The sequence below is a fragment of the Schistocerca nitens genome, chromosome 5, assembly GCF_023898315.1.
Source record: "Schistocerca nitens isolate TAMUIC-IGC-003100 chromosome 5, iqSchNite1.1, whole genome shotgun sequence".
NCBI classification, from domain to species: domain Eukaryota; kingdom Metazoa; phylum Arthropoda; class Insecta; order Orthoptera; family Acrididae; genus Schistocerca; species Schistocerca nitens.
Window position 1 is genome coordinate 549,763,708 of NC_064618.1, and position 27,191 is coordinate 549,790,898.

The following is a 27,191-nucleotide window of genomic DNA, read 5'->3' on the forward strand; positions in this document are numbered from 1 at the left end:
AAATTTCTTTCTCAAACTAAGGCCTATGTTTGACGCTAGTGGACTTCCTATTTTCTTCAAAAATCACAGAATTTCTGCTCTTCGTCTACCATGTGGAGCTCAGTTTTGATGTTAAGTTTATCGCTAATCTCATATCTGCTGCTTCTCAATTCTGTGGTTTACACTCAGTCCATGTTTTCCGTACAGTAGTAGTTCATCCGCTATTGTTACAGCAGACAGCTATTTCATGAACGATTATTATCACTGATGTTCATTCACCATAATATTTATACTCACATCTCAAAATTTATTTACTTTCTTCATTGCTCTTAAGACGTTAGTTTCAACCGTAAAGCTGAAAGACTGCATCTTTGCTACATACCATTCTTAGTCTGAGTATTTCTCTCTTGTTTCTCGCTTATTATTTCCTCTTGTTTTTCGCTTATTATTTCCTCTTGTTTTTCGCTTATTATTTCCTCTTGTTTTTCGCTTATTATTTCCTCTTGGATCTTGTACATGCTGCGTAATACCCAACGCTATATATATTATATATTCGTATATATATGCCTCTGAAGATGTCAAACATCTTGCTACACTTTAAACTGTCGAACGTTTTTATAAGTTGGCAAAACATTTTTGTTTCCTTTATCAAAAATAACGTCAGAATTGCCTCTGTTGTGCCTTTACCTTCTTAAACCAAACTGATCGTCATGTAATGTATTCTCAAAGCTAATTGTACAATTGCTCTCGCTTTTATCTTCCGTTTTTATGTTCGGGATTATTTGGATAACATTCTTCCAAAAGTCTGGTGGTATATTGACAGTATCATAAATTCTACACACTAACTATTTGGTAGAAACTTCCCCCACTGATTTTAGAAATTCCAAGGGAATGTTATCTATTACCTCTTTCTTCTTTGGTAGCAAGGCTTCCTACGTTTTGTCAATCTCTTAGTCTGTTACTGACTTCCCTATGTCCTCCATACTGACATTTATATCGTGTTTCGTCAAGTTACTAGACAGTCCCTCTCTCTCGCAGAGGCCCTCAGTTTACACTTTCTACCTGACTTCTGGTATTCTGCGAAGAAACAAAGATGAGCTACAAAAGAAGCACCTTAAGTTAAACAGTGCCCTAGTAGAAAAGTGCGATATGAAACCAATACAAGCAAAACAACAATCGTGAAATTCACAACAAACGGGTATCAATTCTGCATTTCGAAATTAAGCAGCTGGCGCTCAGGTGTCTCTAAAACTGCATTGCAGTGAATGTACAGTGCATGTGCTGACATGAATAACAATGGCAAAAGAAGAATTTTCCAGAAAATTCATTATTGACGTCAGTGTATGCTCAACTAACAGGAAACAATTCTTGAAGAAGTACAAATGGAGTTGATGCATATTTAGTTCATAAAACTGGATACTGAGGAAGCAGAAAAAGAAACGACTGTAAAATGTTGAGATGTATACTCAAAACGAAATTTAAAGAAACCATAGACAGACGAACTCTCAGGTGAAGAACTGCTGCGACGAGAAAATGAGACAAGGAACATACTCAGAAAAATCAGCAACAGAAGAAACAACACGATTAGTCACCTACTCCACCACTCAAGAAAATAGGTGATGGAGTGTTACAGTTGGGACATAATAACGTCAGAGCAACGAATGTCTTGATTCTTAACATCAGAGAACGTTTAAGAGTAAGATTTCTAGGCCTATATAATGATCTGACTCACTAAATGATTGTCATGTTCCACATGCTTACGAAGACAGCTATGATATGTCCTGGAGCAACTGTCCACATTCACAAGGAGCATGGGCTGTCAGGACGATCAGTAGTGTCAGTTCACCAACATCGTGTTGGTAGTTGTTCTACAGCCTCTGAATAATAGCCCTGCGACGTACAGCAGTGGACAAAACGAGCGAGACCCCTCGCCTTTTCGTTATGCTGATCCGCACAGCTTTAAAGTCTGCTACACAGCATAACAGGCAAGGCGACGAAGTGCTACCAACATACTATGCAAGTTCGCTCAGCTGATGTGCTGGAGAAACTCGCGCTCCGAAGACGCCAGAGCATCCGCTGCCATCACGTCGTGGGAAACGAAATACCTCAAGTATAAGCCAATGTGTTGTATTCGCATATCTGTGACTATGACTTGGATCTAAAGTGTGGTTATGGATAGTACGTATGCTCAGATTTCGAATCTAACATCATGAGTAAAGACAAGGGGAAATGAATTAGGCGTTCTTCCTCTTCCGTAACATCAAATATATTTTAGTTATTCTTTCTTAAATGGACTGTGCAGAAAATCAATCACCAGAAGTGAATAAATTTTTAGCAACACCAGATGTTATTAACAGCTTGCCGGCGCGGGTTAGCCGTGCGCTCAACGGCGTCGTATCGCGGATCGCGCGGCTCCTTGCGCCGTCAGTTCGAATCCTTCCCTGGGCATGGATGTGTGTTAGGTTAGGTAGGTTGAAGTTGTTCTAGATCTAGAGGACTGATGACCTAAGCAGTTTGGTGGCATAGTTCTTAGAGCCATTTTTTTATCTTTCGCGTAAATTTTCTTTACATAAACTGCCGTATCTTTAGATTGCGTTGACAAAGCTCACATTTTTACACCACCAAGGGACCGTATACCGCAGGAAGTGCGATACATTTCCGCTTATTATGTCCACTCGTACTCGAGGTAAACGGGTTTTAAAGGTTGGGTAGACAGATGGTCAAGAAAGTGAGACTAGGAGGATTCCATTTTTACCGATTTACGTGACGAAATCTTAACAACGAAAATAGCTACCACAGTAACTGAAGATGAGGGCCGCATAGTAATTTCCCATACTCTTTATTCGAAATGTTCCAGTTGCAGTCGATACATCAGCGTATCAATCGTAGCTACGCTTTCGATCAAATTCACGTTTACAGGAATGCAAATAAAATCCATTTGCCTATAAACGTGGTAATTCAGATCCCTCTATTAATGCCACCGCGTTTTGAATGTGCGAGCATTCCCATTGCTAGCTATCTTAAGGAAGACTTCGGCTAATGAATATTTTCTGGCTGTGGCACGTCTAATGGAGAATGCGAAACAGTGTATAATACGTTTGGCAGCTACGTCGCTGTTTATTTCCTGAGGTGGTGCAGTATTATCGTACTAAATTTACTCGCTAATAACAGTTTTTTGTTATTTAGATAAACATCCCGAATGACTGTCAAATAAGTGGTGACATAAAGGTAGACAATTGATGTTTTTGAGCCCAGAAAGCTCTATGCAACAGAAACTACAGATCATTTTCGCATTTTCATTCCGAAATTGCCGGCTTATTCATGTCTGGGGTAATAATAGAGGGCTGTTTGCCTGGGTTGTCTGCTATCGTAGCGAAAGGTGTTTGCTACTGCAAGGGAGGTCTGGTCTGTTTCCGGTTCTAATATCGATAGAGGCAGATAGACTATCAGTAAAGGAATTTTAAGAAATTCTCGCGCCCGCAATACGTTTTATTGCTACCTTTATTCTGTACCGGCGCCCTGTGGATGTCGATATGAAACTCTTGTAGAATTTCATACTTATTACTGCCTACTTTTTCCGCTTCTGTCAATAATTTAATTGACTTAAAGGCACTGAATGATTTTTAACTGAATTTCGTTATGAATCTTCACGAATTGCTAAATTTGCACACTTCCATGGTAGGTCAGCAACGGTAATCCAGTATGACCGGTCTGAACGTTGACACAGACGACTTCGCCGCCGAATGCGCATAATATTTTGCTAAGTCTTAACAATCGGGGGTACTTTGTCTTACTAAAACAGTTATGTTATCTCGATAAGCTGAAATTCATTTTTATCAGTATACTTCATACTAATTAGCGTTTCTTCGTTCATTTATATCTTATATTTAGGTGTTGTGGTTAACACACTAATCAGCATTGATATAGTCTTACACATGATTGAAAACAGTCTGACAAATTTCGGATAGTTTGTCAATTTCGCGCCTGTGCACTTCGTCGCCTTGCCTGTTATGCTGTGTGGCAGACTTTAAAGCTATACGGATCAGCATAACGAAAAGGCGTGGGGTCTCGCTCGTTTTGTCCACGACTGTACGTTGTTGCGTAGGATTTACTGTTAGTGATATGGACTTCAACACGGACAGGGCATATCAACTCAGTGAACACTAGACAGAAAACACTATTTTACACTTGGAAAACATTTTGGCACTGCACAGAAACATGTGCACTATTCTTGAGGTTTCATTTTTAACAGACTTTCAATCCAACTGAAAAATTTGAATAATAATTCCTAGATTTATCAAGTACAAGTTGAAAGGTTTACTTGCGGGAAAATCTTTATATACTGTTAAGGAGTGTCTTTCAGTAGTCTGAGCTTTAAAAAGTAACATTACTTATACTAGAAGGATTGGATCTTCGATAGTGGCGGCTACAAAGTAGATTCATGTTTCAAAGCTTTAGTGTCTTTCATGGTAGTCACAAGGATTATGTACCGCACGTTTCCATTGATGTGGACGTCGTAGGATGTCTTTAGCCATGTCAGTTGTGTTCGTAGTTCGAACGGAGCGGTGTATTGCCTGACGAATCGCTCTAGCATTTCTGAAAAGGGTGCTACGAAGTTCTTCCTTGAACTCAGGAATTAAATTGAAGTCACAAGGGCTCAAGTGTGGTGAACAAGGTGGATGGTACAGCTTGCTCAGATGCTCCGATGCGTCGTGCTGCAAAAGATGGGTGGTTTGTGCAGAAAGTGTAGCTGCTTCTCCCCTACAGCTGGTCGCAGGTTGTGTTCCGAAAATGAACAGTACTACATTGCATTGACATAATGCCATTAGGAAACGGTACGTGTTAAGACGACGGAATCACAGTTTTACTCGGCAATCACCACATGTTTCACACTTCAGGGGTTCTGACCGTCGCGGTGACCCTGAACGGTGCCATTTGTTTGATTTGCGTTTCAGGTATCGCTCGTACCGTTTGACTCATGTCTAATCCGGTGGAATGGTATGACTTGGAAGAGCCTTTTCTTCTCGTTCACAGTGTTCCAAGAGGGTACGAGAGTAGTAGTATCGTAGCCATTTCTGCATTTCCGTCTAATCAAACAGGAGCCCTTCGCGAACCTTGTTTTTTCGTTTCCAGGTGTTCCTTCAGAATTTGAAGCAGAATCTTGCGCGCTAATGCTTTCACTCAGGCCAGCTACGTACTCGTTTGGCATCGATCAAGGTTTTCAATGACCTAAGAACAGACACGGAGACGATTTGGTTGACGAATATTTGCGACACCAGGGCATCCCTCGTTGAACGCTTGTACACACTTGGCCTATGTTCTGTAAGGCAGTACAGATTCTCGGTAATCCCCTTGAAAGAGCCCGATGACACGGTTGTGACGTACGATCTCTGGAACATTGAGTTTCTATCCAACTCTATTGTTCTTATTTTGAAAATATCCTGACATACTGCATTGGAGCGTCTACTGCTTGTAACGGAATTTGCGTATTATGCGGAAAGGGAGAATCTATTTGCATTGAAGTAAATAAGTTGTGGTCTAAGGCCTAGATTCTAAGCAACGTTATTTGGTTTTGTTGCATCTCTACCATAGTATTGCCATTACCTAAGTTTTTTAAATTGTCTAACATACTTTTGTCTTTCAAGGTCCCATAGAAATTAATGAATTCATTTTAATGAAACCAGTGCTTGAGCATGTAGCAGTTTGCATACTCTCTAGCACACAATGCAAGACTCGTGCTTTAACCGGACTGATGGGCCAAAACATTATGACTACCTGCTTAACAGCTTGTCTGTCCGTCTTTGGAACGAAATACATCACAGATTCTGCGTGACAGGGATCCGGCAGTTTGTTGGTACATTTGTGGATGTATATGGCATTGTAGGATTACGCAAAAGTAATGCAATTCGCATAAATAACAGGCCGTTGATTTGCATACGCGGTGATGGCGTCCGTAGCGACCCAGATGGGTTCCATAAGATTTACATCGGGCGAGTTCTGTCACCGAATATCACTATAATGTTCCTCAAACAGCTGCAGCATGGTTCTGGCTTCGACAATTGTGCTTCTGAAAGATGACATCGCCATCAGGGAAGACATCAAGCATGAAGGAATGCAGGTGGTTCGCAGCTGTGAGCGAGTTCTTCGATTACTACCACAGGGCCCATCCAAGCGCAGGAAAATGTCTCCCATAGCCTTCGTCCGTGGCACGATGCACGTTTCGAGCCACTATTCACATCGATGACGGCGATTGTGGGGACGACCAGCGCCCTATTGCAGCAAAAATGCGATTCGCCCGAAGATCCGACATGTTTCGATTGATCGACGGTCGATACTCGATGATCCCGTGCCCAGTGCAACGCCACCAGGCGCCATTCAACGTTGCGGGGGGCTGTGGTCATAATGTTTCGGCTGATCAGTGCATAATGCTGCGAGAACAATTGGCAGGAAAGAAGGATGCCGAATCTACAGGGTGGTTCGAAACGGCTGGAAAAACTAGTAAGGGTGTTGCAGTTGAGTTTGTGAAATTATTCTCAAGAAAAGTATCGATACTTTGCAAATTTTCCGAGTTATTTAACATTGAAATTAGCCAGTTAGGTCGTCGCGAGCGTAAATTCAAGCACTTTCACGTACTAAAATGCGGTAATGCACAGACATCTGTGAGTTACCAGTTGTTGAAATGCTCTTTGAGTCACATTTTGGACATAACAAATGATAAAGATTCAGACTGAGGTGCTTGACAACAGATTCTAGTTATCATCATTTTTTGTAATTAACAAAAAAACTTGAATCCGGCTACACTCTAGGCTTCTGTGCATAAATCGATCATCTGAAATAATTTTACTCATTACAGTTGATAATATTCACTGCGATGCATGGAAATACGAAGTAAATGCAAGGAGTATTGGTAAACATAGATGAGCATTATTTGAATAAATTTTTATCGGATAATTTTTAGAATAAATGGGTCATTCAAACACATTTATTACCAAATAAATTATTTTTAAATTAAATAATGAATAACATTGAATGACTTTTTTTCCCTTTGTGTTCTTCTCGTACCGAATTCTATGACTAGTGTTTGTTCCCTTCGGTCAGTGCAGTTTTCATTTGATACATAAATTGTTAATGATCTATACATAAATGTGCTTCGCTGGCTCAGCGGGAAGAGATGGGATGGTGCTTGCGACCCCGTCTGATGTCTGACAAGAGTTGTTCCGAAAACTAATGTAAAGGCAACAAAAGTAAATTCATTTAATAAATGACAAAGACTTGGAGCAATAAATGGCGTTGACTTTCAAATCTATCTATTATTCGTAATATGGAATAATAATTTATATTTGTAAACATTATTCAGCACTGGATTTCACACAACTCTGGTGGTAAGCAAAGCTCAGCGCGCTTGCGCACACTTCAATAGTCTCAGCCTATGTACAAGTGACGCATGCAAGTACCATTCGTGTGACCGTGAACAAGCGCTCCCACGGCGTGAGTATATGTGCTCACTTGCCTGTCATTAGGCACAACAGCAACGGTAATCTTCGGCAACTTTCGCCAAAGTATGTGACGTGTATTCGCGCTCTCCCTGACACACCGCCGCCGCGTCACGCCGCGCGTATCTGTCACGCACTTGGCGGTGCTCTACTAAGCACCTTCACCTATTTTGCATCGATGCCGTCCATGGCAGTGAGTTAGTTCCCTGTCGACGTTTAGGCCGGTCTCACTAACTAGATTCACCATGATGAAATTTATAATTAATATCTGTGGAGGCTATAATCCAATTGTACCGATTCCATCCTTACTGGTCGAAGTACATTTATTGAGGTTCGCGTTCGCGACAGACTGTTACTTATATTTTACACCCAAAAACATATTTCAGTGCAGTTATGTCATTTCCAGTGGATACTCATTTGTTTACTGAACTAAAATACTATTCCAGAATTGTTTGCGGGAGGAAAACAATTCTGGAGTAAAGCAAAGCACTTTGCTTTCAATTCTCAGTTTCCATTGGCAATTATAATGTTTACGATACAAAATGTAGCGCATGGTGATCTTTTTGACACAACAGTAAATCATTTGCAATGAAACTAAACTTTTTACACCGTATGCTTTTGACTAGAGAGTTTTGTCTAATTTTCCGTTTTGTACTCGTAAAATCGAAAAAACAAAACGAGAAAATTTAAAGTTCTTTGAATAATATTTCCTGGTTTCCAAATGAATGTATTGCTATTTTATTTTCGGATTCTGTTTAACTCTTTATGAAAGTGAAAAAAATACTAATCTGTGAGACAGGTGTTTTTAAATCGTTTATGAAGGTAGCTATTTGGTGCATTATCTGAATGTACTAAAAGTGGTTTTTCCCTTCCTTTCATTTGATAAACTCCTGTAACAACCCATTAACTTGTCGACACGCCAATTTCTGATTTGTGTGTGTGTGTGTGTTTTGATAGCAGCGATAAGCGTCTTGTAAATGTTATTTTCTAGTCACCTTATGATAAATGTCATCATACTTTCACTTTCCTTCGCCTATGCACTATATTAAATTTATTTATTTGTATTCGTCACCTCGCTCGCTGCTAAGAACGTATCTGTAAAAAATGTTTACGTATCATTTTCGTTGCATCCTTCAACATTCGTGTTCCGATAGCACCAGTTTTAAAGTATTTCTTCGTTACTTGTTTTTACTTTCTTTATGTTGCCACTTACGAGTTTATTCATTCATATCAGATATTATGCCGCTAGAAGAAAAGGTCATTTTTTAAGCGCCGGCACTGCTACATGTCGTGTATCGTTGACACTGATCGCCTTTCTGAAGTATCGTAGTTACGCGTAACATCATCTTCAAACACCTAGTCTAGTTGAACAATTAGATCGCCGTATTAAATTCCGTGGAAGTGCCGCAAACTTCATCAGACCGGAAATTCGCGGTGCTAATTTTACATCAGTTCTTGTGGCGGCTCGCGCATCAGTGAGTTAAGTGCAGATCACACGAGAGGCATGGAGTTTATAATGAGGTTCCAAGAGTACACAGGGGCACGTGTAGGCCGTAGCGCAGCTCTCGCCGTGTGGGTTGTGACGCAGCGTTCGGAGACGATATGTTTCATATTTGTACAGGAACGGCTTTACACATTATGTTAACACACTCCATTCTACGGTATTATTAGCTAAATCGATATTGTTTGGCGTCATTAAGGGTGATGAAAAATAACAGGAACAGAAAAAGCAAACAGAAGGGAATTGAAACATGAGATAAAGTTTTTGCCCGAAAGTTCCCAAATATATAGAACTTTATTCTTTTCGGTTTATTCGAGTCAGTAGTTCGTCCAACGACGTATAAATCTGAAAATTGTGCGAATTCTTCTGTTATGTGAAAATCTCGTGTTATCGATCGTCTGTTCCAAGCGGAAAATGAAATAACACAGCAGAACAGAGCCTCTGCACCTACTAAATCTTCATGACTACCTTGATGAAAAACTAAACTTTTCTGTATTTATTTGCTGCTGACAAGACTTTATATATATTTCCGTCAAATGTGCGTTGTCGTATTGTTGACACTTTTTGAATTCTTTATTTTCGCTTTTTCTGTTACTTTTTGATCAGTCGATATATGTAAAGTGAATGCGCAACGTGGTACAAGTCCCGTATCCCGTATCAGGCCATCTTGATTTAAGTTTTCTGTGGTTTTTCTAAATCCTTTCAGGCGAACACGAGGGATAGTTCTTTCGTTAAGGACGTGGACGTCTGGTTTCTCCATCCTACCAAATCTAGGCTTGAACACCGTTCTCAGTGACCTTATCGGTGACAGGATGTTGAACCCTATACTCCATTCTTTCCTCAGTGAATATAACGGCAAAAAAGAGGCCGATGTACGAGCGAGAAATGTAGTCAGCTAGGCCTCAAACTGTATATCTAATCGAGGAATATGTATTGCAGTACTTTGAGGAAAGAAACCAAATGAAGCGTTTAAATGTTCAGCAATCATAACTAAAAATAAGAAAGCACATCGTACACACTATACAGCATTGCTGAAGAAAAACGTCAAGAGAAAACAGTAAACAGAGGAACCGTTTACTTAAAGCGTGTTATAATTTTATTAGTGGTGATATCACATAAAGATTTGAACTATAGATGAGTATATTGACAAAGTGCACAGTCTGATAACTGAAGAGCAGCAACCTAATTTGCATCAAAATAACTACCATTATAGGAATATCTGATGAGAGAGTAGCGATTTAACTGCGAGAAAATTTTGTGCAAAATGAATTTAACTTTTATAATTTTCAATGCAATAGGATCTGCAGCTGCGATGAATTTTTGAATACAAAAAATTTAACTTTTGTGTAATGGTCATCAACAGAAAATATGATATCGAATTTCTCTCTCAGTGCTCGGGCCGCTTTAAAACAGAAATCAACCGATATTGAGCACCGCTTTGCTACTCTGGATGCAACGTCGGACACTAGGTCCACTCCACACCATAAACGAAACAAGAAACAGCAGGAATCCAGTTGCCTCCCGCAGGGGTGAAAATGTTTTCCGAAGTCCAGAACGGAGTTCTTATACTGAAGAAAACTATGGAAGTATTCTGACTGAATGTATGAAACACTAGGCGATACGTAGCCTGGAATGGAAAAGAATGAAATCGTCACTCGTTAGGACAACACCTTCAGGAAGAAAAATGCTTCGGCAATGGGAAAACTAAATGACATAAATGACATATTCATCTTCCACATTGGTAGTATGAGCCTTTATTCACTCACGACTGGCGGCTGCGATTTTAAGCTTCTTTTTTTTCTCATTTACCTTACCTCTGATGAGAGCGGGCTTTCAGCATTCGTTCTACCGCTCTTGAGAAAAAAAAATAATAAAATAAAATAAAAAATCATGAAAATAAAAAAAGTGATGCAGCGAAAGATGTGACACTACGGTTTGCATTTTTTTTGTATTCAGTAAAAAAAGTAAATGTCGTGTGACTAGGACCTCTCGTCGGGTAGACCGTTCGCCGGGTGCAAGTCTTTCGATTTGACGCCACTTCGGCGACTTGCGCGTCGATTTGTATTCAGCGAAATGGTTGGATGACGGTATAAAACTGGAGGAGATATACGAAATACATTGGGTTTGTGTGTGGGTAAGTGCTAACGGTTGCTTTATTACCGTAGTATTGTGAGGCGGATGGGATTTTAGCTGCACAGAGAAAGGGTAGGTTAGAGCCATCATTTGGGGCGGATGGATGGTTGGAGTAGAGTGGCGTATCACAGATACCGGGGGGGGGGGGTAGATCTCGGTTATAATTTCAGGGTTTAGGAGTGGCATGAGTTTAAAGCAACGAGAGAAGCGCTGTGGAGCCTTTATGGTGAAGGGAATAGTGGGACATGTTCATGAAGGCGTGACAGCAGGCAACAGATTGTCGGGACTCGTGCCTATGGCCTGCCCTAGGTCACGCAGTGGTGAGGCACTGGACTCATATTATGGAGAGTGATGGTTCAAATCTGTCCGATCGTGCAGATTTTTTTTCTTTTTGTGGTCAGTCTTCTGACAAGTTTGATGCGGCACGCCACAAATTCTCCTGTGCCAACCTCTTCATCTCAAAGTAGCATTTGCAATATGCGTCCTCAATTATTTGCTCGATGTATTCCAATCTCCGTCTTCCTCTACAGTTTTTACCACGTACAGCTCTCTCTGAACCATGCAAGTTATTCCGTGGTGAAACTTCCTGGCAGAATAAAACTGTGTGCCCGACCGAGACTCGAACCCGGGACTTTTGCCTTTCACGGAAAAGTGCTCTGCTATCTTAGCTATCCAAGCAAGAAGCTCTAGAGCTTCTGTGAAGTTCGGAAGGTAGGAGACGAGGTACTGGCAGAATTGAAGCTATAAGGACGGGTCGTGAGTCGTGCTTGGATAGCTCAGATGGTACAGCACTTGCCCACGAAAGGCCAAGTCCCGAGTTCGAATCTCGGTCCGGTACACAGTTTTAATCTGCCAGGAAGTTTCATATCAGCGCACACTCCGCTGCAGAGTGAAAATCTCATTATTGAAATATTCCGTGATGTTTTAACACACATCCTGTCCCTTCTTCTTGTCAGTGTTTTCCATATATTCCTTTCCTCTCCGATTCTGATCAGACCCTCCTCATTCCTTACTGTATCAATCCAAACAGTCGTCTGTAGCGTCACATCTCAAATGCTTCGATTCTCTTCTGTTCCGGTTGTCTCACCGTCCATGTTTCACTACCATACAATGCTGTGCTCCTGCGGATGTATGTTTTCTATATTTCCCCGAAATCCCTTGCTACTATGGTTCCTTTGAAAGGACACAGCTAGTTTCATTCTCCTATTCGAGATTGTCGTCTATTTGAGATAACCTAGTTGTCCATGGCATGTAAAACACTGATCTTCTTGTACATCTACACCTGTGCTCCGCAGATCAGCAGAGGATAGTTTGTATACCAGAGTCACTTCCCCACTTTCCTGTTCTAGCCGCGAATTTTCGTGGGGACAGCGATTCCTGGTAAGCCTCCATGTGGCTCGAATGCCCCTAATTTTATCTTCATGGTATTATCAAGAGACATCCGCAGAAGGAAAGATTCTATTGGTTGACTCTCCAAAGGAACATATGCTCTCGAAAATTTAACGCTAAACCACACCACAATGCAGAACGCCTCTTTTGAGTCGTTCGCCGCTGGTGCTGACTGACCTCTCCGTGACGCTCTCGCGCTTACTAAATTAACCTGTAACCAAACCTACTGTGCCGGCCGCGGTGGCCGTGCGGTTCTAGGCGCTCAGTCCGGAACCGCGTGACTGCTACGGTCGCAGGTTCGAATCCTGCCTCGGGCATGGACGTGCGTGATGTCCTTAGGTTAGTTAGGTTTAAGTAGTTCTAAGTTCTAGGGGACTGATGACCACAGATGTTAAGTCCCATAGTGCTCAGAGCCATTTGAACCATTTTTGAACCAAACCTACTGCTCTTTGTTGTATCTTTTCTCTTTCCTCTATCAATCCTATCTGGTATGGATGGTAGACTGTGCTGGTGGAACGAGATGGTTGTAAGATAACTCCTTTGTGGGTGGACTACACTTCCCGAAGATTCTCCCAATGAATCTCAGTCAGGCATCAGCGTTAACTGCAACTAGTTTTATGTGGTCTTTTCACATTACATTTACCCGTAGGTTACTGCTGGACATTTTATGCATCAGACTGCTTCCAGTGATTGTTCTGCAATCGTGTAATCATGCAATAACGGGCCTTTCTCTCTATTAATGCGCAGAACGTTACATTTGTTTATGTTGACGGTCAACTGCACGAAGTGTCGAACCTCTGTTGGTCTTCCTGCATTTCGCTACAATTTTCAAGTGTTGTGACTTCTCTGTGTACAGCAACACCATTCGGGAATAGCCTCATGGATCTTCCCATGTTATCAGATAGGTGGCCCAAGCAAGCCGTTCTTTGTAGTTCTATGTTTCCCGCATACGTTAGCGCAAGAAGCGGTACCTAGTCATCTGCTGTCCAAAGGGGAAGTGCATGTACTTGCGAACCTCCAGAGGGCTGTGCCGCCAGTTGAGTGAGTTTTCTTCCTAGTTCCGCTCTGATAAGTTTGCGTGGCCGTCTGTTTGTAGTTCGAGTCAGGTCTTACAGTCTAACAGGTAACAACTGCCATCTATTCCAGCGAAGACTACAGCGATATGATACTGGTCTATGGGGAGACGGACCGCAATGCAGCTGAGACCCAACGGATGTATCCACAACGAATTCCAACGCTTTTCTTTAGACGTACAGAATTGCGTTTAAGAACTGAGGGAGGTTTCCAGGTATAGCGTGTCGTGGAAAGACGAATCGGCGACGCACCCGATGTTTTCTGGGACATTAGTGAGTATTTTGAAGCGTATCCCACGCACAATGCTTAACGCGTAGCTTAAATGAAAATAACGCATACGTATAGTGTGGAATAAACCAAAGTATTATTGTGCTATAGCGTTTAGGTTGTGGTATTATTTGTATCTATAAGAACAACAACAACAACAACAATAATAATAATAAGAATACTATTATGGTCGTTATTATTAGTATTATGAAAGTCATTAGATCTCGCCCACAAATACCTATTTCACATCGTAGTTAGGACAGAGCAGAGCTGAAGCTGCTAGCCGGAATGGCCCAGGAAGCAACAACTGGGAATGCATGAAGAGATGTCACAGCAGTTGAGCTTCCATAACAGGTTAACTGGTCACCCAAAGTCAGTGTCCAGGTTCGGTGGGCAACGAACTTTGTAGCTCTCGCAGCTAGTGCCTCACAGTCCGATGGCGCACGCATGCCTCCAGCGGTCCCGGCCTGACCTCATGCTGCGGAGACATCCTCACTGCTCTGTCCCAACGGACCAACTGCCACACACCCAACCACACAGAAATATAGCGCTCACAGCAAAGATGGTACAGCAGTGCTAGTATCGATAAGCGCTGCTGCTGCCACTGACAAAGTCAGCAACTCGTTATGGTAGTAACTCAGGGAGAAATAAGACGCCATTCGATTGTGACAAAATGCCAAAGAACAAACGGCAACAACGCCAGCCGTCCACGGCTCAAATGAGGAAGGGAGCATTGCAGCATTCGCCGCCAGCTACAGACTCGTGGTCAGATTAAAATACGTCTCCCACAGCGGATAGTAGCAGCCGCTGTTTGATATTAAGTTTACATACACTGATGATTCAAAAGATTATAACCAGTTGGTTAATATTGTGTTGGCCTACTCTTGGAATTAAATTCAGCAGCGGTTCTGCATGGCATGGTTTCGACACGTCTTTGGCAGATTTCCTGAGGTGTGTATAACTAGATGTCTACTCCCAGGTCACATAGTTCCTGTAAATTATGGACCGGTGATTTGTGGCCCAGAAGTTGGTGCCCAAAAGGGTCTCACATGCGTTCCATCAGGTTCATATGAGTCAAATTTGGTGGCCAAGACAACAAACTGAGTTCGCTATTGTGCTTCTCAGACCACTATAGGGCGATTTTGACCACGTGACGAGGACCGTAATCCTGCTGGAAGATGCCACTGCCGTTGTGGAAGGCATCACGCATGAAGCGATACAGTAAGCCCGCAGTAATGGTCATGTAGTCCCCATCTGTGCATTGTAAGCACAGGTGCATGGCCCTCATAGCATAACATTGCCTCCACTGGACTGCGCCCATGGCACAGTGATGCTAAGGGCACCTCTTCGCCTGGATGATGGTGTACTCGGACACGACTCATCCGATTTGCCGACGATTTTCCACTTATATACGGTCCAATATCTGTTACTTTTGCCCACTGTGATCGAAAATTGCAGTATCATTGACTCGTTACGAAGACACGTAGTGGTCGTTTGCTGTGGAGATCCATTTTCAAAAATATGCGCTCAACTGTGCGCTTCGAAACGCTTGTGACTGCACCAGCTTTGCAGTCTGTCTAGTCTGTCACCAGACCTATATTTACACTGAGATGACAAAAGTCGTGCGATAGCGATATACAATACAAAGGCGGCGTTACTATAGCGTACACAAGGTACAAAAGGGCAGTGCATTGGCGGAGCTGTCATTTGTGCTCAGGCGAGTCATGTGAAAAGGTTCCCGAAGTGATTATTGCCGGGCGACGGAAATTAACGGACTTTGAGCGCGGAGTGTCAGTTGGAGATAGAAGCATAGGGCACTCCATTTCGGAAATCGTTAAGGAATGCAGTATTCAGAGATCCACAGTGTCAAGAGCGTGCCGTAAATACCAAATTTCAGGCATTACCTCTTATCACGAACGGCGCAGTGGGGACGACCGTCACTTAACGACCTAGAGCAGGGGCATTTGCTTAAAGTTGTCATTGCTAACTGACAAGAAACATTGCTTGAAACAACCGCATAAATCAATGTGCGATGTGCGACGAACGTATCCGTTAGGACAGTGCGGCGAAATTTGGCATTAATGGACTATGGCAGCAGAATATCGAGGCGAGTGCCATCGCTAAGAGCACAATATCGCCTTCAGCCTCTTTCTCTCTTGGGCTCGTGACAACATCGCTTGGACCCTGGACGACTGGAAAACTATGGTCTAGTTGATGAGTCCAGATTTTTGTTGTTAAGAGCAGATGGTAGTGTTCGAGTGTGGCCCAGGCCCCACGATGCCATGGACAATTTGTCAGCAAGGCACTGGGCAAGATGATGGTCGCTCCATTATAGCGTACGGTGTCGTTACATGGAATATACTGGGTCCTCTGATCCAGCTGAACCGATCATTGACTGGAATTGGTTATGTTCGGCTGCATGGAGACCATTGGAAGCCATCCACGGACTACTTGTTGCAAAACATCGATGAAATTTTTGTGGATGACAATGCATCATGTCGCCGGGCCACAGTTGTTCGCGATTGGTTTGAAGAACATTCTGGACAATTCGAATGAAGTATTTGGCCACAGCGATCAGTCGATATGAATCCCACTGAACATTTATGGAACATAATGAAGAAGCCATTTCGCGCAGAAAATCCTGCACCGACAATACTTTCGCAATTATGGACGGCTACAGAGATAGTAGTATGGCTCAATATTTCTGCAGTGCAACTTTCAACGACTTATTGAACCTATGCCACGTAACTTGCTGCACTACGCCGGTCAAAAGGTGGTTCTAAACGATATTAGGAGGTATCCCATGACGTTTGTCACGTGAGTATATATTCCGCAAGTCACCTTTCGGAATGTGGCAGAGGGTAGTTTGTGTACCTGAATTACTGCCCTGTTTTCCCGTTCCTGTCGCTTATAGTTCGGGGCAAGAGTGTGTGCTGGTAAGCCTCCGTAGCGGCTCGAATCCCTCTAATTTTATCTTCATGGTCTTTTCACGGGATGTAGGCAGAAGGTATGAATATATTGGTTGAGTCTTCTAGGGACGTCCGCTCTCGGAACTTTAACAGCAGACTACACCGAGGCCTCACTGTGATGCAGAACGTTTGTCTTGAAGCTTGTGGTACTGGAGTTGGCTAAGTGTCTCAATGACGCTTTCGTGATTGCTAAATCCAGAGGTCGCTACCTATCCTGCTTTACAGAACGGGCAAACTCCCGACCTCTACGTTCCGCGGTAAGATGTGAACGTGAAATGTCTTGTCGCTTACTCATCGTATTACCGTGTATCAGCCCTTACCATCGTTGCTGAGGACAGCAGCACGCGAATGCTCCGAGATACTCCTCCGCAGATGACGAATGATAACAATCTCCTGTTTTCAATTATTGACTGTTCTGCTGCTTCTCAGTAGAATATTTTGTACATTGTGAACGAAAACACACGCGACACTGATGTGTTAGTCTGCAAGGAGCCTACTTTTTGAGACTACCTGCTTAAAGGTGGCCACTGTTACAAGGTGTAACAAGAAGTCGAATATAATAGCTACCAAGAGAGGAAGATGAGCTACCTTCAAATAATGGAAATGACTAATTTCCACTACCCAAGCTTAGTACTTAAAAAAAGATACAATTAGTAAAAACTCTCTAAAGCCAAGATCGCATAAATATTTTGTGTATTTACGAGAACCGGTTTCGATGGACTTTGCTGTCATCTTCTGATCTTCAGAATTTTTTTATAAAACGGGTTCATTTTGAGTTGGAACCTCACGCCAAGTTATGTTAGTGGATAAAATGTAGCACATTATACAAAGGTTTGTAGTAAATAAGCCTTTTAAAATCAAACCGCACGTTATCTCGACGTGTTATAATCACTGAAGATCCATTTTAGACTGCATATAAGGTAGGTTACCTTACTCGCCACTACTAACTGCAGATACTTTGTAAATTACCCCTCCAATTCACATGCCACATGTTTCCTTTATTGCAATTACTGTAGTTTTACTTGAAACAAAAAAAGCCAGCTCGAACAAGACTTGAAGGCCCAGCGGCACCGACCGGTCGCCTTGTCTTCCTCAGTCTGTGTTGTTGCCGGATGCGGATACGGGGGTCATGGGGTCAGCACATTGCTCTCTACGTCGTTGTCAGTTTTCGCGACCGGTGTCGCTACTCCTCAATCAGGACGCTTCTCAGTTGGCCTCACAAGGCCTGATCGCACCACACTTTCCAACAGCACTCGGAAGACCCAATTCCAAGACAAGCCCAACGGCATTTAACTTCGATGATCTGACGGGAACTGGTGTTACCACTGCGGCAAGGCCGTTAGCGAAGTTTTACGCATCCTGTTAAAATTTTACTTTGTATAATTACAGTTGTTTCACTCATATTTCGCCTTTTTGTAATACTAAAAGCAAATTTATCTTGTTCAGTTGTCCGCTTGGAACATGTCGCCGAAGTATACTAAACGTTACTCAACTTAATTTTTCTTCTCAAAACAAATGTAATTTGTCACATAGTTCAGTATGTAATGTCTCACATACTTTATCTAAGCTAAATAGTTTCACAACATTTTTACTTAAATATTTCCTCTCACTTTAGTCTTAAATCAATCACTGATGATTTGTATCTTTGAAACTCAGCTGAGATGTTCGATGGTGTACTAGTTTAAAATCTTTGATCCCACAAAAATTTCAGTCACGCATACCTGTCGATGGGCTGACAGCAGAAAACACGAATTGTTTTTTTTTCTTTTTTTTTTTTTTAATTCACAATCTTTTCTTTGTCAAAGCGTCTTATGAGAGTGGATATCCGCATCTGCGATTCAATATTTGCCTCTGTTCCATTTGTTTACATAACTTACCGCACCACATGCCCACAACACCACTAGGCGGCACTAATGTCGCGGTGGTCAGTAGTGGTACCGTTTATACTCACAAGCGTGTTGTGAGCGGCGTGTTTTCGTTGTGTTGCAGAGTTGCTGTCGGAGGCGACGGAGGGCGTGTTCGCGCCGCTGGCGGCCTTCCAACGCAGCTGCGTCTCGTCACGCGGCAGCTCGGCACCCGCCCGCCAGAGTGAGCCCACCCCCGCCACCGCCCCCGCCGCTAGACGCCGCCCCCGCACGCTACCCCCGCAAGCCGCCAGCTTCCCTCCCGTAAGGAGGCGCCTGCCCGCTCGCTCCGGCTTTCTCCCGCTTCTGCCTGCCTTGCGTACGGCTTCCTGCATGCCTGTCCGTGTCGTCTATTGCTTATGTTGGCGCACGAGGCGCTTTGTCGCTTTGTAGAATATTATTACGACACAATACGTGTTTTCGGTTGTCTACACGGAGTCTCCTGTTTAATAGAATACAGTCGAACTTCCTTTTAACGACCCCAGCTACTACGAAAACTCGTCTATAACCTTGTGATTTCTATACTACTGCCCATTAAAATTGCTACACCAAGAAGAAATGGAGATGATAAACGGGTATTCATTGGACAAATATATTATACTAGAACTGAAATGTGATTACATTTATACGCAATTTGGATGCATAGATCCTGAGAAATTAGTACCCAGAACAACAACCACCTCTGGCCGTAATAACGGCCATGATACGCCTGGGGGCCGGCCGAAGTGGCCGTGCGGTTAAAGGCGCTGCAGTCTGGAACCGCAAGACCGCTACGGTCGCAGGTTCGAATCCTGCCTCGGGCATGGATGTTTGTGATGTCCTTAGGTTAGTTAGGTTTAACTAGTTCTAAGTTCTAGGGGACTAATGACCTCAGCAGTTGAGTCCCATAGTGCTCAGAGCCATTTGAACCATTTGATACGCCTGGGCATTGAGTGAAACAGAACTTGGATGGCGTGTACAGGTACAGCTGCCCATGCAACTTCAACACGATACCACAGTTCATCAAGAGTAGTGACTGGCGTATTGTGACGAGCCAGTTGCTCGGCAACCATTGACCAGACGTTTTCAATTGGTGAGTGATCTGGAGAATGTGCTGCCCAGGGCAGCAGTCTAACATTTTTTGTATCTAGGAAGGCCCGTGCAGGACCTGCAACATGCGGTCGTGCATTATCCTGTTGAAATGTAGGGTCTCGCAGGGATCGAATGAAGGTTAGAGCCACGGGTCGTAACACATCTGAAATGTAACGTCCACTGTTCAAAGTGCCGTCAGTGCGAACAAGAGGTGACCGAAACGTGTAACCAATGGCACCCCATACTATCACGTGGGAGATACGCCAGTATGGCGATGACGAATACACCCTTCCAATGTGCGTTCACCGCGATGTCGCCAAACACGGATGCGACCATCATGATGCTCTAAACAGAACCTGGATTCATCCGAAAAAATCACGCTTTGCCATTCGTGCATCCAGGTTCGTCGTTGAGTACACCATCGCAGGCGCTCCTGTCTGTGATGCAGCATCAAGGGTAACCGCAGGCGTGGTCTCCGAGCTGGTAGTCCATGCTGCTGCAACTGTCGTCGAACTGTTCGTGTAGATGGTTGTTGTCTTGCAAGCGTCCCCATCTTCGATTCAGGGATCGAGACGTGGGTGCGCGATCCGTTACAGCCATGCGGATACGATGCCAGTCATCTTGACTGCTAGTGATACGAGGCCGTTGGGATCCAGCACGGTGTTCCTTATCACCCTCCTGAACCCACCGATTCCATATTCTGCTAACAGTCATTGGATCTCGACCAACGCGAGCAGCAATGTCGCGATACGATAATCCGCAATCGCGATAGGATACAATCCGACCTTTATCAAAGTCGGAAACGTGATGGTACGCATTTCTCCTCCTTGCACGAGGCATCACAACAACGATTCACCAGGCAACGCCGGTCAACTGCTGTTTGTGTATGAGAAATCTGTTGGAAACTTTCCTCGTGTCAGCACGTTGTAGGTGTCGCCACCGGCGCCAACCTTTTGTAAATACTCTGAAAAGCTAATCATTTGCATATCACAACATCTTCTTCCTGTCGGCTAAGTTTCGCATCTGTAGCAGGTCATCTTCGTGGTGTAGCAATTTTAATGGTCAGTAGTGTATTATACAGCCGTATTCCTCGTAAGGAACATATTTCTCATCCTTGCTTAATACGAAAACTATACATGCGTGTGCCTCGTATATTACGTCGTTTTCAGCCTGAGTTAGCAACAAGATTTTTCAAAAATCGGTGCACCGTAGAAGGAAATTGTTTTTTCAATATGGCAACCTAGCATATTCCTCTCTCTGCCCTTCCGTCAACAACAGGTGTAGTACAGACGCCTCACCTCGTTGTTACCGTAGCGCTTTCAAACTACAGTAGTGGTGAAAGTCACAGAACTCGTCAACAGTACGCGTGATATCAGTGTCCATAACAATTTGTTACGAAGCGCACATATTTTAGAACAGCATGGTCAGTAAAAGAAAAATTTTAACTGTGGATGAAAAAGTAAAAGTGATTCGGGAAATGGAGAATGGAACTAAACAGGTGACGTGTCGTCAATTTGGCCTCGTAAATCCGCATCCAAACGATTTGCAAGAGCAAGGATAAAAATTGTTACTGCGTGTGACCAAATGGATCTAAAATTAAGCGGTTTCGAAAAGCTGCTCGGAGTGTCGTGGATGAAGCGCTGCTTAAGTAGTTTAAGCAACGGAGAAGCATCGTTGAACCATTAGTGGACCCCACCTTGTGGAGAAAGCAGAAGAATTTGCCAAGAAAGAGAAAGATGAGGAATTAGTGTGCAGCAGTGGCACTGATTGACAGATTCAAGCAACGTCACGGCATTACTTTTCCTAAACTTAGCGGTGAAACCAACAGCGCGAATACTGGAACTACCGTGTAGCCTACAAATCGTGAAGGATGTGCAGACTGTGACATCCTGAATGCAGACGAGACTTGTACACCTGACGAAACTCTGAAACTCAAGGGCGAAAGATATTTTGGTGGCAACTTACCTAAGGAACGACTGACAGTTCTGGTTTGCGCTAACAAAGATGGAACTGAGAAAAAAAATTTCTCGTTATAGGTAAATCAAAAAATCCTAGATGTTTTAAGCATCTAAAAAATCTGACTATGCACTATAATGCTAACAAAGACTCCTGGGTGGCCACCAAACTCTTTGGAGTTGAAATAAGGCGTTGGTACTGGAAGCTTAGAAGTCAGGAAAGGAAGATACTGGTTCGTTTTGACAACTTCAGAAATGTCTCAAATGGCTCTGAGCACTATGGGACTTAACATCTGAGGTCATTAGTCCCCTAGAACTTAGAACTACTTAAACCTAATTAACCTAAGGACATCACACACATCGATGTCCGAGGCAGGATTCGAATCCGCGACCGTAGCGGTCGCGCGGTTCCGGACTGAAGCGCCTAGAACCGCTCGGCCATACCGGACGGCTGAGAGCATATTCGGTCTGAGTAGTGATTCTGAACGAACCCTCATATAGCGAGAAGTAGGAATACGTAATGCACCCAGGAATATAATCAGACATCGTTGTGGTCGTTCAGGGGTTATGGAATGGGGAGGCATAATGTTGCATGGGTGTACTAACCCCAAGCCTCTGAACACGGTACACTCATAGATCAACGTTACTGCAACCCTGTCCGTCTTTTCAGGGGTGCATTTGGCTTTGACTTCATTTTTATGGATGAATATGCTGAGTCACACCGAACTCCGTGGATGGGTGAGCTCTTGGACAGTGGATATTAGGCAAATGGATTGGACTGCTCGTTCCCCTATGGAAATTCCGTCGAGCAGGTGAGGGATGCGTTAGGGATACGTACTGCAGATGTTCACATTCACTAACGACCAGACAGCAGTCGTCAAACTCACTGGTGGAGGAATAGAAGGGCCTACGACAAGAACTCGTTACCTGCCTTGTGGCCAGCACGGGAACACCCTCGTAGAGCATGCATAGCCGTCACTGCTCATCACACACCTTTTTGTAATGTCTAGCAAACCACCAAAAATCGTAATGTCATGAATAAATGTGTCATTTCTGTTCGTCTTATTGCGTATTTCTTCAGTTAGTTTCTGTGCTATGCTGTAGCAGTTCTCTCTATATTTGGCCCAAGCTTCATCAAACTATCTTATTTCGCAGTGCGACATTATGAGGAAGTCACACTGACCGCTTACATTAGTGTGACCACCTGCCAAAAGCCTGAATAACCACCTATTGCAGTGCGGACAGCTGCTAGACGTGCAAGAAGAGAGTGTATGAGGTTATCGAAATTTTCGTTAGAAGGGCGTCCGCAACTGAGCTTCATAGTAGAATCAGATAATTAACTGCTAAAGTTAGATATAGTTTTATTCCTACATAATCACGACCGACTTCGGTTACTTATAAACCCATCTTATTGTGTACGAGACTGGAAAAAGGAAAAGGAAAAAATATATTAAAAAATTATGGTACTTAACATTTATTTATTATTTGTTATAATAATGGTGGGGATTCACTGCCCAACTACAAATATGAGGCTTATACCGTCGGGTTAGTCAGAATGAAAACGGGTGTCGCACCAGATAGCCACAAAATAAGCTACGAAAAGTGAGTGGTTAAGGGAGCAAAAAGAGGAAGGAAATACACAGAGAATATCGTCAAACACCGTGCCGTGAGGCACGTGGCCGCCGCACACTGTGAACACCAGGCTGCGGGCAGCCAACAGCCGCACGTGAGATCGAGATACGGAATGACGCGGTGGTAGAAGGCAGCCGCGAAAGAAAACTACCGACCGTAATATCACATGGGAAAGTGAAACCAGCTACTGGCGAATAGCGTAGGAAGTGACTGCCTTGCCCGAACGTTAACAAATGGTGAATACATAACACGCAACCGAATAGATGATGATTAAATGTACATCGTCACAATATAAAAATAAGGTGAAAATTATGTACCTGGGCGTAGACAGTAAAAGCACCAAACTATTAAAAATGATACAAAAGTTAAAATTTAACATGGCGACATCAATTATCCACAAAGGAAAATAGTATTAAATAGAGACTAAAATTAAAGAAATAAAAGAAAAATACAATTCCTTTGAAAGGAACGTATGAGGCGGATATTAGTAAGGTCTGAGCACTATTTCAAAAATAAATAATTATTTAGAAGATACACGTGCTTCAGCGTAGTTTCCTCGTTAAGGATCGCGCATAATTTCTTATTTCCTCTAATAAATTAAGGATACCACCTTTATGGTGACGTTAAATGAAACCCTAATTGGTTTTTATGTCACCAAAACAGTGCCCATTAGCTTTAAAATGACTATATAAAGTCGACTCACAATTATTAAGGTGCGCCTTGTTTCACCGATATAGAGGCAATAATTGCACTTAGTTTTATAAATGCCAGAGCCCAAATGACGGTTGTGGGTCCTAGCTTCATCGTTCCTATGTTCAAGACCAGTTCTGTTTGGTATACAAAACGCCTCTGTAGCACGAGCTTTTTTGAGCTTGCAGCGAACCTCATCTGACATAGTAGTAGATAGGATGTTTACAGTACGAATTACGCGGAATGTACTCATCAATGGGTGTCAGGGTAAGCCCGTGGGGTTTACTATGAAATCCTTCCTGTTGCATTTGCTAAATGAGTGGCTCCACATCCTCAATTGGGAATCCATTACAACTGGTCACGTACTCATTAATTTCAAGTCCATTTTTATATTCCTGCTCTCTAACGAATACTTGAATAGCACGGTGCACCATTGCCCTGTTATATTTCTGCAGCTGATTCGATGATCTGTGAATTATACTGTCAGTCGTAGTTTCTTTTCTAAAAAATGTTCTGGGCTACCTTATTGTTTGCAAAATGATTCTTAAATCTAAAAAAGGTAATGTAAAATTATAGTGATGCTCTACTGTAAATTGAATATTGGGGTTCATCGTTTCCAGATCCTGGTGGTGCTGCTGTACTTCTTTGGTACCACTGTAGAGAAATAAGCCGTCATCGACGTAACGTTTGTGGCGAACAACATTACGGAGGTAACGGGGAAAAGATTGAAAGAGTTGGTATCAGTGTTGCTGACAAAACTACTTCAGTATTGTGTATATGTTCGGAAGAACATATACATTGGCGGAGAAAAGTCGAATGGAAAGTAGGGGTATTTCTGAATTTGAAAGATGATTTCTATTTATGTTTCGCATCAGTCGCGTAAGAATGAGGGTGCAAATAAGTTTGGTTTAAATACAAACTGTAACGTCATTTGCATTAGTTACCTTTGAGATTGGACGTGGTGTGGTGGCGTTAGTCAAGAATGCCTTTAAGGTGACAAAGGCGACATTATCAACGCTTCACTGAGTTTGAAAGAGTTCGTGTAATACGGCTAATGTGTAATGTGCCTTTTGCGATATCACTGAAAGACGCGGTATGAATGTAGGAATGTAGCCGTTGTACATGACTCCTTGCAATGGTGGTCACGAGAACATACGATCGCAAGAAGACCAGGTTTCGGAAGCACTCGTGGTACTACCGTCGTACTCGGTGTATGACTTTGGTGCATCATGCTGCATCTGCAACAGCAATTAGAGCAGCATTGGTACCACAGTGGCGTAACAAACTGTTACAAATCGCCGGCCGAAGTGGCCGTGCGGTTAAAGGCGCTGCAGTCTGGAACCGCAAGACCGCTACGGTCGCAGGTTCGAATCCTGCCTCGGGCATGGATGTTTGTGATGTCCTTAGGTAAGTTAGGTTTGACTAGTTCTAAGTTCTAGGGGACTAATGACCTCCGCAGTTGAGTCCCATAGTGCTCAGAGCCATTTGAACCAGACGCCCTTTAGCGTGAATTCCACTGGCCCCAGACATCGGCCGTTTGGGGGTTCAGTGGTGTCAAGATGGAGATCATTCGACTGCAGGGTGGAGGTCTGTTGTGTTTTCGGGTAAAAGCTGGTTCTACCTCGGTGCCAGTGATGGCCGTGTGTTAGTTAGGACGCCAGTTGAGGGCCTACAACCAACCTGTCGGCATGCTAGAAACACTGGATCTGTACCGGGAATTATGGTTTGGGGTGCTATTTCCTATGACAGCAGGAGCAGTACTCGTGCGATTATCCAATACACCCTGACTGCAAAATTGTACGTCAATCTGCTGCTTCGACCTTTCCTCCTACCATTTGTGAGCAGCTTTACAGGAAGTGTTTTCCAACAGGAATACGCTGGCCCGCATACCGCTGTTGCAACTCAACTGGTACAGAGTGTCTACATGTTGCATTGGCTTGTTCCATCACCAGATCTGTCTCAAATCGAGCACATATGGGACGTCCACAAACAGCATTAACTGCCCCTGTATTGACCGACCAATGCCTACAGGCATGGAACATCATCGCACAACCTGACATCTGGCTTCTGTAGAACACAGTGCTTCCGATCAACAGTCTAGTGGTTACAACTGTTATTCATGTATCAGCGTTTCACATTTTCAGTGTCTTATCTCGCCCTTATATTAACGTGATGCTGCATTGTTAATCACTCAAATATATTATCTAGACAAATGCATTCCAGAAAGTTCATTACTCTACATTAATTACCTTTTGGTGTTGCGACCCTCTTTTCTGTAAACGCATATCTTCAGTGCGCATGCTCAACACGCTTGACTTATTACGGGAAACAAAGACATGCTGCTAGTAGTGACAGTAATGGACAGGGGCACCATGTCAGTAGGGTGTGGATAAATTACAGATTTGAGTCGGTCGAAGACCGTGTCCTAATGGCCGATAAGGTGCCGACCTGCGCTCTCAAGGCTATCATTTTGTGGGGTGCACTGTATCCAGGCCTCGGGATTCGACCCCTGCCGGCTCCGCACTCCGAGCTCCTGCCGATCCAGTCCTCTTTCTTTTAACATGGCTATTACCTATGAATTTAAAAAAGCAGAATAGGTAGAATCATGATTCCATACAATCCCTAAGGTTGCCATTTCTCAAAAAAGATCAAATCACTTCACGTAGCATTAACAAAAAATTTAAGTTTATCCAAGCCATCATCACATAGGCGGACAAAGGCCGTACGTATGTTATTTTATATGAAACTGATTACATTCAAAAAACTCAAGAATTTTTATCTTCTAATAATATACTCGTTTGCCCTTTCGATCCTATTGGTAAATTAGTTACCGAAACCAAAAAAAGTAAATAAGAAAACAAATTTGTTAACCTAAATAATACTTGTGGCTATGAATCCTAGGACACCCACTTTGCATGGCACACTTAAGATCCATGAGAGCTGTTCCCGTATCACATCGCCTGTTAACGCAATCAATTCTCCTGATTACCTTTTAGCTAAAGAGTTAAATACATTAGTGAAGATAAACTTCTATGCCAAGGTCGCTAATAGTAACCTTTGTTCTCGATAGCCGGTTTCGGTAATTAAAGTTACCATCTTCAGATCACGACAGACAGATTAGTGCATGTGTCTGC

At 43.1% G+C, this 27,191-nt stretch overlaps 1 protein-coding gene across 1 annotated transcript in view; it reads left to right on the top strand.

Annotated features, from left to right (window-relative positions):
* Positions 1-27,191, top strand: part of LOC126260572 (endothelin-converting enzyme-like 1) — a 398,875-nt gene that overhangs the window by 165,088 nt on the left and 206,596 nt on the right. Inside the window, exon 3 of the mRNA XM_049957907.1 lies at positions 18,795-18,893. Coding sequence (XP_049813864.1) covers positions 18,795-18,893 — 99 coding nt within the window. The remainder of the gene's footprint in view (positions 1-18,794; positions 18,894-27,191) is intronic.